The 12,597-nt window shown below is 42.4% G+C and overlaps 1 protein-coding gene across 1 annotated transcript in view; it reads left to right on the top strand.

Annotated features, from left to right (window-relative positions):
• The window catches only part of PLXNC1 (plexin C1), a 510,673-nt gene that overhangs the window by 474,285 nt on the left and 23,791 nt on the right, over positions 1-12,597 (top strand). The window contains exons 24-27 of the mRNA XM_078676006.1: positions 4,159-4,213; positions 5,272-5,303; positions 6,611-6,718; positions 10,835-10,998. Of these exons, the coding sequence (XP_078532132.1) occupies positions 4,159-4,213; positions 5,272-5,303; positions 6,611-6,718; positions 10,835-10,998 (359 nt within the window). The remainder of the gene's footprint in view (positions 1-4,158; positions 4,214-5,271; positions 5,304-6,610; positions 6,719-10,834; positions 10,999-12,597) is intronic.

The raw sequence follows: 12,597 nt of genomic DNA, 5'->3' as shown, positions 1-12,597 counted from the left end.
GGAAAGAGTAGTGTGCTGCTTTAACAGGTGAAAAGCCACGTTATTACGCCTTTTCTGAAAAGCAAAAGTGAAGGACTACTTTTTATTATGATCGGGAGAAGATTCCAGTTTTTAGATGCTATCAATTCTGTCAATTGGCTAGTTGCTCCACACCCTGACCAGGTGCCGTGAGCGTGAGGGGTAGGTTTGCCGCCGACCCAGCGCCCGATTTAAGGTTCAACGTACCTAACAGCGCTGGCCTCACGGGAGTATACTGCGAGGCTCTTGTCCAGTCCTATAGGGTCGCCTAAATAGAGCAGGACCCCCTGGCCCTCTAGTTCATCGACCCAGAGAGGTTGTATTTGCCTTCTTCAAAGTGAATGAGCATGTGTTAATGTGTAGTACCTTGTTGAGGTCCTGAAGAATCGCCGGTTGGCGAGAAACATGTTGATCACATCAGGGGGTTGAGTTAGCCTGCTGTATATTTATACGGTCTCTAGCTCCCCTCTCACCCCTTTTAACCAGGGAATCAGCCACGTCAATAAAAGTCATTGTGGACTGACTACCCTTTTTAACTTGCACCCACACTTGCACAGACTACACTTCTTTCATCCTCACACACACCCACTGTCGGCTAGGAACAAAAGAACCCCGCCAAAAGAGTGCCTCCGGGTGCTCCGACAGACATTGCAGCGCCGGTCTGTCGAGGGGCAGTGAGTCGATGATGACACTGGACACCCTCCAGTCAAGGTGTGTTTCACACCGAATACTCTGGGTGTGTGAGGCTCTCTAAGTTCCGACAAGGGACCCCTTCCAGTCACCTTACTTTTGATACCTACTCCTCCCTCCTTGTTGTCACACCTTCCTTGGGGAACTTTGTACTCTACTATTTGATTTAATTGGCTATTAAGCAATTTTTCAAAAACTTAGGCTGGGAGCGGAATGCTAGATATTGGTCGGTAGCTGCTGGGTTGTTTTGTATCCAGATTGGCTTTTTTTTAAAAGTGGGAGCACTGATGCTGTTTTCCATTTGTCTGGGAAGTTGCTTGACTGAATTATCTCAGTGAACACAAGTGTTAGTTGTTCGCTAAGTATTTCTGAGAATATGTGCATCACTTTAGGTGGACAAGGGTCGGTTGGACCCCCGGACCTAATGTTCTTTACCGCAAGGCTGATTTGTTCTGTTAAGGGAGGTAAGAAGCAGAACCCAGTTTTGGGAGTAGAAATATCCATGCCTTGCTTGAAGTGTTTGACTAAATTGCTGCCGTTATTATTACTCTTAAAAGATTCATAAACTGATGTAACTTTATCTGCAAAGAACTGTCCGAGAGTACTACAGAGTTCTGTACTACTTTCCATTTGTTTTACAGTGGGAGGATTCACTAGTTTTTTGACTGTGGTGAAGAGCTCCTTGCAAGAGTTCTTGGCCTCACTTATTTTTTGGATAGCAATGCTTTTTACCCCTATAAGCAGTTTTTTGTATTCCGCCAGTGTTCGAGCATATTCCCTTCTCCTATCTTGGTCATAGTTAGTTCTCCATTTCCTTTCGGCCCTTCTACAGATTTGGTTTTGTGTCGTACGTTTTTCCGTGAACCATGGTTCTGACGGATTTTACCTCCTAGAAACAAAGTTTTTTGTAGGGGCTGCAATATTCACCGCTGACTTCATCCATGAACAGAGCCTATCTACAGCCACATAGCTGTTTGGTGCTAATTCCGGTTTAGTCCTAGCTAATAATTCCTGTAGCGTAGGGGCATCAATATTGGCCTAGTCCTGATAGGTGACTAGCCTATGCTCATTTGTTTGCTGCCCCTGATCTATAGTTACAGAGAACAAGATAGCCTTGTGGTCTGACCAAAGAACAGGTATTATTTAATCAATTTTAAGGTTGCAGTTGGAGGAGAAAATCCCGTTCAACGTATTCCCGGCCACATATGTATCCTGTTTGACAGTCTGATCTAGACCAAGACTGGCCATAGCGTCAACCTGTAAGGTCGTATTGTTGTCAGCTAGTTTTTCTAGGTGATAGTTAAAATCCCCTCGAATAGTAAAATCAGGGCCAACAAAGCTGGATTCTAAGATATGGCTATAAAGTAATAGACCTTTTAGGGTATGATTACTGTCAGTGAGACCTGAAAGGATACAAATTTGCAACCATGGGAACTACCAGCTGCGGATCCTCTTACTTGCAGCTCTTCTCTGAAAATAATCGCCAGCCACCCTCCCCTCTTCCATGTTCTGTCTGCTCAAAAAATGGAGTAGCCTACTGGGAGTGCTAACGCGATGTCCACTTCCGAGGCCCTATATGCCCAAGTCTCTGTTATAAATGCCAGGTCCAGTTTGTGTGACTCTATCAATTCCGCCACCTCCGTGTTGGGTTTCACTAAAGATCGCGTATTAAGTAGCATCGCCTTAATGACCTTAGTGGCCTTCTTAACTAGGGGGGAACACCTTAGTTGTAGCGCGTTAATTTTCGTATAACTAAATGTCAGTTTACAATGCTCACACTGCCTGGTCTCAGTCTGCATGTCTAGGAGTGGACATCCTGGTTTACCCTTGAGCTTATATAGCTTGTTGCGAGTGTAAGTTCTGCCAGGTGATCTGTTCGATAAAGATGCAGGGGTTCTGACCATAGGCCCGGGCCAGGCGCAGACGGGTGCAGATGGGCGCGTCCGTTCTCGCATTGGTTTACGTGGAGTGAGCAGCGGGAACAACTAGCCCGCTCACCACCCGGAAGTAGCAAAGTCCCCGGAAGTATATAGAAAGGTAAAGGCCCCGAAATCACACTCCGTTCAATCGGCACTTGCTGTGATGGACCCAGGTGCGGGCAGAAAGACAATGAAGTCCCTGATAAAAGTGCAAAGTGCAGTAAGTATAAAAGTAGTAGCAGCCTTAATTTAAAAACATCAATAACGTGCCAGTTTAAAATGAGTGTGACGTGCCAAGTGTAGTAAATATAAAAGTAGTATCAGCCTTATTTTAAAACATAAATATCATGCCAGTAAAGTGAGTATCAATTAGCAGCAATTATCAGCACAGCGGTAATCCTACCGTGTCGTACCGTTTTGGCCTACAGTGTTTGATTTTGGTGCCTAGAAGGCTGATTGTGCTCTAGCATTTTGTTTGAATTGAAGAAATAATAATAAACTTAAGTAAACTCCAGCACAACGTTTTAATTTCCACCTTCCTCAGATATTATGTGAATTAAAAAGATTTCTATCTTAGTGACACTGCCGGGTTTCAAAATAGCATCATCACTGAAGAATCCAATTGGAATGTAGATTCAGTGCAGTCATGAGGTATCTTACTTATGTCTGACGTTTGTGCACCATCCAAAGAAAAGGTGTAGAAGCAACCGCTGCTTGACACAAAGGTCACTGCCATTAAAAGCAGTACATTTCTCTGATGGTCTTTAAAAATATTTGCTTGTGCTTTTTTAGTAAAGTGGCCGTTTCCCCTGTAAGTGTATTCATGCCGTAGCCCAAATTGATAACCTCAATTGTTCAATCACCAATGAACGCCTCCATAATATTATCATGAATTGTGAAATCAGACTATGTTGATTCAATACCATCATCTGGGCTCCCCTCGGTCGATGACGACCTGTTAAATAGTGGCGGTTCGAAACGCTGTTGACAATAAAATCTGGCTGCAAAATACTTTTATTGTGTATGGTATATATTTTCCTCCATTTATTTCATGCACAATATCGGACTGGCATTACCTTGTGGTTGCCTGGTTCTCTCTTTTTTATGTGTTCACTCTGCGCCGTCCATGTTAATTTCACAAGCACTGTATTCACTTTGCACATTGAGCACTTTACATTGCTGATGCCAATTAATAATTTCATATTATGAATATATTTTAAAATATTAAACAAAATCTTCTGGATTACGGTTGGCCATATATTCCTTTGTAATTTATTTACTTAAGCAATGTACTGAGCTATTGTATTACATTTATGATGGAAACTGGTCATGTCAAATGATGCCCCTTGGGACGTTGTTGTGAAATGTCATTATTAACCCTGTCCCTCTGTTTTATGGGTTTCTTCTGTTGTTTATAACACAACTTTAAAGTAATAAACCTTGTGAATGAAGCATTATTTCATAAAGTTTAGAAGCATGCATGTGTGTCACTTTGTGTTGAATTACATTAACAATGGTAATCACCTTTCAGCTATCAGAAGGATCGACTATCAGTGTGATTAAAAAGAGCAGCAGTTGTACAGCAGGTAAACACAACCTTTATATATTCTGACTTGTTTTGAAATGGAATACCTTCCTTACCTGTTTTGTCTCATTCAATGGGGTAGATTATGGGTTGAATAATGGACAGGAAGATTCTGGATTTTTTAGGGGCCCCTCTCTCTTTCAATTGTGTCTTGGTGTTGTTTTAGACATGCTGTATTTTTTATGAGGACTGCACCACTTGTGCTAGCCTATAGCTCATTCTCTGTAACCCCTCTTCTAATAGCAAAAGGCAGACAATTGATGGACGGAATGCAGAACAAATCAAAACATTCAAGAGAAAGTTGACCCCTCTTCTGATACCCTTATTGTCCCTGTGGAGAAGTGTGGCTCAATGGTTAGAGTGGCAGACCCTGATGCAGAGGTCTAGCCCGGGACCAGGGTTCAATTCCCCGCCTCGGCGGGTCTTGAGCTCAAAAATTCCATGGACCTGATAATTCTCGCCTCGGTGCCTATTCGAATCATGGAGTCCCACTCTGCAACTCTGGGCAATAGCTTGCTTAATCTCCACAATGGCCCCCACAATGCTAAGGATGCCTGGCCTCCACCTTGGGGGTGCCCAGGAGTGGACACCTCACAGGGAAAGCCAGGATGGGTTCCACAGCGGTATTTGTACAAGCGCCTTGAGACCCTTGCGGGTGAGTAGTGCGCTATACAAGTATCAATTTACAACTTACCTTGGAAACTTTGTGTTCACCACTATGCATGTTCACTGTTCTTCTATGTCCACATGTGGTCTAAGGCTTTGGCGATGGGTGCCCGTCAGACGAAATTTCATTTCATCTGCACCTGCATACTAACCTCTGTTAAATGCATGAAGTTTCAATGAGCCTGTTCAGATATTTACACACTGCTATAAGGGACCGAAAAACTTTGTCTTTGATGCAGGAAGTACTTGTCCCAAAATCTATCTGGCTGGACCTATTTAGTCATCCTTCATGGTGCCTCTTCTGTCATACATTGATCTAACATAATCATAAGACATCAGCTGACCAGGCGTTAATGCTGAATGATCTTATTTATATTTTTTCAATTTCAATAGATGGGGACTACACTGATGACTACTGTCACTTGGTAAGTTGAATAGTTGCATGTTTTGTTTATGTGTTTTAAAAAGTGAATGACCTCCAAAGGCTTTGCTGCTAGTGCTGACCAAACAACTAGGGGCCTCATTATGATGTCAGTTGGAAAACATTCCGACCAACTCGGTGTTGGAATGATTTCCAGACGACTTGGACTTTGGGGAGTCTGACCGACTGATTACGATGCTTCCTAACACTGTTCGGTTGGACTCCCATTGACTTCAATGGGAGCCTGAGTTCTGACCGACAGCACAGGCTCCCATTGCAAAATAGGGGGGTTGCGGAAAAACCTGCACACTGTGGCGGGCACCCCATGGTGCCTGTCACTTTGTGCATCTTTGGAAAGATAGGTCCCATGGGTACCCCCATGGGCCCAACCTGAGGTCTATGGATGAAGGGGTGCCTGCAACCGGCCCCCAAAGTCAGATTCCGACAGCCGTTCCATGTCGGACAAACGGAGTTGGACAGGCTCCCCGAATCAGACATCATAATCGCTCGCTCGGAAATGCGGTCCGTAGAGCTAAACGAGTCGGCTCCGACCGACTCGATTTCTCTGAATGCTGGTCAGAACTGAGTCAGAGAGACCAAACGGTTATCTTGTATCATAATTAGGTGGTCAGAAATGTTTCAGAGTCGGTCGGAAACATGGGTTCCGACATGAATTCGGACAAACCGAATTCGGAGCCTTTCCGACCTACATCGTAATGAGACCCTAGATGTGAATCTAGACTTGCACGGATTACATTTATTTTCAGCCACATGCACTTTGGGAATTACTATTCCCATTCAACATTTGCTAGCAAGCCACAGGTCACCTATCCTGTGCACTGGTGTCATTATCCAAGCCTGGATTCCTGGTAAAGGGACTTCGCAGTGGTGCTTATCAAGCGCAAAATGAGCAGGGTTGCCAAGGATTGCTGTGCACAACAGACTTAAAATACCCTTTATTGGTTGTTTTGGAATGTGTTTGTGCACAACAAATTTTTAAGACAGGAGGATATGATGACTATAAAATAAAAATAAGAAACATATACACTGCACCTAATTTCCTTTTAAAGTGTGATTTTACTTTTGTATGTAACTTTCAGACCTCTGCAAAACATGTTTTTGTTTTTGACTGACTTGGCCTCTGTACCTTTACACATTCTCCATCTAATAAACATATTCATTTTGTCTCTGATAATAAAGTACTGAACTGGTGCATTTTTAATCATCATGCTGAGAATGTTGAGACACAATGTGCATGAAAGTCGCTGTAGAAAATACTGTAGTGAAAACTCTGCTGGTGCTATCTTTCAGATTTTGCCTGATACAGAAGAAACAGAAGACTTACAGGGAGCACATCACAAAGGAAAACAAAAATTCAAAGTGAAGGAAATGTACCTCACAAAGCTCATCTCCACCAAGGTAGGGACTGTTTGTGATCACAGCCTTTGGAGACACCATTAGATGTGATAGTTACATTAGGATGTGAGATGCCGGAGAATGCTTAGTTATTATTAATATTTTTATTGTTATTGTTGTTCTTTTTATCAAACTTACACGGTTAAACAGACAGGACTTCCCAGCGCTAACGTTCAGAATAGATAAAACATAGGCAGATTGTAAAATAGCTGGGCTTTCTGCTACGTACCTATGATGAACGAATGCATCGCTCAGCACAAGAGCTTTGCTGGATGTGGCTTAGAGCAGTGATTGCCTAAGAGACATAGGACTTAGATTGGAATTCGGGAGCATAGGGGTGACATTCAGAAATAAGTTAATTTTGAAATTTTTTCGAAAATGGTGTAGCTGGCTGATCACCGATGAATTAACTACAACTTTCCGACTTGAGTGGGGCAGAAATGGAGAACGTTTTTAAGGGTCTTCATCTAGTAGTTGAATAATTTGATCACACTGGTACATTTCTTGTCCCCAAGTATTACATGAGGAACTGTGTCTTATACTGTCTCTGTTGAGACATAAGGCAAGGCACATTTTTTCAGGTACATTTTGGAATAGGCACAATTTGCAGTTTTTCCTGCCTTTGAAGTAGAATTCCGGATACTTCTCAGGCGGTGAAAAACACCCCAAAGCCCAACACAGTTGATTTTAGTAGCATTGTGAGGGGTTGGGCAAGGTAATGACCTAAATGATAATTGCATTATGGTAAATGCATTGCCTAGACCCCTGATAATGCTCTTGAAAGCAACTTCTCCTGAAGGGGAGTTTGCCTGGAGAGTCCTCAGGACATTCTAGCAGGCAAATGCCAGGAAAAGGTCCCTTGCTGGGATCGTGTTTTCTTGCACTGTCAGAGGTGGACTAATTGACTTAATGCATGTACTATTAGGATTATTATACCGACAGCCTCAACAATGCAGAACTCCCCAAGTGTTCATTGTTCCTCGCATTCCTCAGGTAATGAGGAATTATTGTGTTTCAGGGCATTATACTTGCATTCAGCTCATCTTTTAATCAGAAGCAGCATGTATGTATGTATTTTGCATTTGTAGAGCTCGTTATCACCGTCAGGTCTCTAAGCGCTGTCAAGAGAGGGAGGCATGTCCTGGTCAGCGGAAGTGCTGAATTAGTATTGGGGGGAGCGCAAGTTCTCTGGCAGTTTATTCCAAAGTGGGGGATGGAGGTGGAAAAGGCTCTTTCCCCTTTAGAGGTAAGTCTGAAACGGGCACATGCCAGTAGGCCAGCCTCTGAGGATCGAAGCACCCTATTCGGGGTGTAAAGTTTGAGGCGATCTTTGATGTACATTGAGGATTGGCCATAAATGGCCTTGTGCGCGATGCAGAGGCCCTTGAACTTAGTTCTCTGCTTGACTGGGAGCCAGTGCAGTTGTTGAAGGAGGGGCGTGGCGTGGGCCCCACTGGGCAGTCTGAATATTAGCCTGGCTGCATCGTTCATGGTGACCTGAAGTCTGGCAAGTAGTTTTTCCGGGAGGCCGATGTACAGGCCGTTTCCATAGTCAATTCGTGAGACTATCATGGCCGAAACAATCAGTCTGAGAGTGGAAAAGGTCAGAAGGGGGGCAAGCTTCCGAAACTGTCTCATCAGGCCAGCGCATGCTCTGACTACTGCTGACACCTGCTGAGTCATGGACAGATTAGCATCCACTTTGATGCCTAGACTCTTGACAGCCTGGCCGGGTCCGGGTTGGCGCCCAGTTCCTGAGGCCAGAAGAGGTTACTCTAGGGATTAGAGTCAGTGGTGATGGCCAGGACCTCGGTCTTGTCCGGGTTGATTTTAAGGGAGTTGGCGGTCATCCAATTGGTGATAAATTTGAGAATGTTTTGTGTTCTTGCGTGGGAGGCTGGGGAGTTGTCGATCTGGATGATAAGTTGGGTATCATCAGCGTAGTTATAGATCTGACACACCATGCTGTTTAGGGCGGCAATCAAGGGCTGCAGGTAAGCATTAAAGAGGAGGGGGGACAGTGCTGATCCCTGAGGGATTCCGCAGAAAAGAATGCCCAGGTCAGACATGTGGTCCATCAGCTGTACTCTCTGCAATCGATCACTGAGGAAGGATGTGAGCCATCTGAGGGCTGTGCCCTGGACGCCAAGATTGTGCATCCGTGACAAAAAGTAACCTGTGGTTGACCGTATCAAATGCCGTGGATAAACCCAGTAAGATCAGGGCACACAGCTTTTTCTTGTCTGCCCAAAGCCTAAGATCGTCTAGCACTGCTAGCATGACCATTTCTGTGCTATGGTGGGCCCTGAAACCTGCCTGGGTGTGCTGCAGGAGGTTGTTTGTTTCCAGGTGGTGAGACAGGGATTTCAACAGATGGGCCTGAAGTTTTTTAAGTTTTTCACGTCCGCTCCTGGCTCCTTTAGGAGTGGGGTGACACGTGCTTCCTTAAAGTTAGCGGGGACGATGCCATGTATCAGGGATTGATTGAGCAGAGAGAGTACCTCATCTACAATCCCTGGTAGTACCATCTAAAAATTGCTGGTGGGTAGGGGTCCGCTGGGGAGCCAAACTTGACCTGTCCCATTAAGGGGGGCAGAGAGTCGGAGGTCAGTGTAGGGAAGACGGGGAGCGGTGCAGCGTGCGAGGGGGTCGAGGGACCCGGTAACAGCAGACAGAGGATGATAGGAGTAGCAACGATCTCTTTCTGTGGATCCTTGACCTTATCTAGGAAGAAGGATTGGAACTTTTTGCAATCCTCCGGGCTATGGGCAGGCTTCACCGACTCTGTTTGTCTTAGCTCAGAAAGTACACAAAAGGTTTCTTTTTGCGTGTCCTTAGCTGTGGTGATCCCGACACAGCTAGCATTGCCCTGGCGACCAGGTTGAAGCAGGCCATAGACATAGTGGCCCCCGCGTAGAGTCAGAATCAGGGATGAAGGTAAAGGGGCCCCTTGGTTCAATGATTCCCTAAGAGACCTGAAACAAACCCTCCACGAGCAGGAGAGAGCGTGGCGCAAAGCCTACAATGCAGATTCCCGCTCAGAATACCTCCTAGAGCTGGGAGGCTACATAAAAGTCATTCTAGCAAGGAAAGCTGAATTCTATGAATTTAGGATCACCACAGCCTTTACCAGGCGCTTCCGATTTCCAGAGCTCGCCTCCCAGATGTGAAACCAACAGAAAAATGTGGAGTAGTCTGATGTTTTGCAGCCGAGTACAGTTGATTCAAAGCATAAAACTCTGCCACCCCTATTGAGGTCTCCCTGAAAAAAATATTATGATCTAAAGTTAAGAAATTCACTCTTTGATATATTCACCAGTCTAGTTTTGACTAATGAGTAGATATTTTTAAAATATTTGGTAAGTCAGAGATTTTTGGAGTGCTAAAACCCTTTTCCAAATGCACTAAGGCCACTTAACAATTTTGAAGAGGTTTTCAGAATTATCAAATGGGTAAGGGCAACCATGCCAAATCAGTAGTTGGAATAGGAGAGGTTTAGGGCATCCCTTCCAAATATTGATTTCTTATGGTGCGTAATAATATTTTTAAACCAAAATTCACTCGCAAAACCATAATATTAACACATAGGTAGTGGTAACCAATTCGTTTTTTAATGTTGACAAAAACTATTTTTTAAGAGTACGGAGTGGTCCCAACGACAACTGCCTAGACTTTAGAAAGTTTTTTTAACTTTTCATTTGTTTATAAATGGGCTGCATTAAAAAAAGGATTGCTTTATTTGAAAGCAGTCACCGACATGGTGGTCTACTGATCATGATGGGAGAGAATTGTGATGGGCAACAGTTTAAAACCTGCCTCATAAATTGTCATGAGGTAGGTCGAATTGCATCCCACTACGGTTTGGTATTTTGCGAATTGACTTATTAGTACATAGTTCAGTTTGCAAAATACCAATGCATTAATTAAAAGTCAGTGTGGAAATTGCGATCACTTTTACCAAATTCATTCTTAGTATGAGGCCCTAGGTGCCATTTCCAATTGTGCACATATTCAAATCTTGCTCTTGAGAAATCTGGCGTTGAAAGTATGGCTAAATATTCACTTCAATAGCAGGTTCCTTCAGAATACTGTATTCCTTCTGCTTCCTTTCCTCCACAGGTGGCGGTGGACTCAGCAGTCGAAGGGCTCTTCAGAAGTATTTGGTGTGTGTCAGGAAACAAAGTGCCTGTTGCCATAAAATTCTTTTTCGATTTTTTGGATGCCCAATATGAAAACAAAAAAATCAATGACCCTGATGTACCACACATTTGGAAAACCAACAGGTATGTATGTATGATGTGTGCTGAACTACAGCTCATTGGTTAGACAATCTTCTCGCCACTTCTTGAGCTCTTTTCACCTATGTCTGCTACAGCAACCTATGTAAAATCTCACAGTTACGGTTTCACTGCCAGTAACATACTTTGGTATGGTAATGTACCGGCTGCTAAGTGTGAGGCTCTTTCTCACTCTCCACAAGGGTTCTTTGATAAGATGCATTTGATATGGCATGAACTCCAAAGAGCAACAAGCACTGGTCAGATAACATTTTTATGTTAGCTGAAGCATTTCCAATTTTAGGTGTACTACATAGAACAATATTATGTGATGTGCGATTCACATTACAAAAACACTCAATGTGATGAGGGGTACAAAGTAGTATTGCAGCATTGCTTTGGTGACATGCCGAATCCAAGATCAGCATGTAGGTTCCTGGGTGAAAAGGACTATATATGAATACGAAAATAATAAAGGTCGTTTGCTGAATTGGGCAGGGGCAGTAGGCCTTTTGTCTTGCTGTCTCATTCCACCTTTACTCCCTTTCCAGCATGGAAAATATATGTGGGCATGTGTCTGGGAGCATTCCTCTAAGAGGTGAGAAAAAAATAAACAAGCGAAATCAGCTTTGCGAGATGCATTTTTGAATGTCTATTTTGACATGTAAACGTGTCTGGGCATTTGGTGTTTACTCTGCTGGTCAGGAAAACCCCAAGGAAGGCAGGTGCAAAACCCAGCTTTGTTAGGGGTGGTGTGACATGACTCAGCCTTCCATTGAAGATACAATCATGTTGGTGCAACTATTCCCACCCCAAAGTAAGTAACAATAGGAGAAATGTTAAACTTTAGAAATCACAAATCTAATTTTCTCCTATCATAAACTAAAACAAAATAATATAAATATATAAACATAAAATATATTTTCATGAACATAAACATTTTAACAATATAGATTTATATAAATGAATAAAAAACACAAAATTAACATATCAAATTATACATACAATTATATTAAAACATTATATCACTTAAAAATTAATAACTAAATTTCGAATACTTCCCGCATTATTACCCTAAAATTTCAAGACCCACGAAAAAAGTAATAATATAAAAATAGGATACATATATTATAAAAGAATATAAATTATTTAGTATGCACAAAACCTTGAACATATTATGATAAATTAATATTCACATTATTCAAAACAATTAAATAGCTAACACAATTGATTATCTAGCTAAGCAATCACCAAATAAAAAGTATTGTTGTACGTTAGAAATTATCCATTAAATAACTAAAATGTCAAATTACCAAATTAAAACTTATACAAAATGCATCAATTAAAAATGTTTTTTAAAACTTCCCACCTTAGTCTCTTCCAACCCAACAAACCACCAGAATTTTCTTTGCATAAAATATCAAAACTTATAATAAATTACCAAATTTGAAAAAAAGTACACCAAAAATAATTCAACAAGCTCAACGAAACAATAATAACTTATGACACAAAAACTAGTAACAAACAACTAAATATTTTAAAATTATGTTATATTGAACAATATTTAAAAATAATATCTAAGACTTTAAATGATAATCTTACCTC

The sequence above is a fragment of the Lissotriton helveticus genome, chromosome 1_1 (genome assembly GCF_964261635.1).
Source record: "Lissotriton helveticus chromosome 1_1, aLisHel1.1, whole genome shotgun sequence".
In the NCBI taxonomy this organism is placed as follows: Eukaryota; Metazoa; Chordata; class Amphibia; order Caudata; family Salamandridae; genus Lissotriton; species Lissotriton helveticus.
This window is presented reverse-complemented; position numbering and strand designations above follow the sequence as displayed.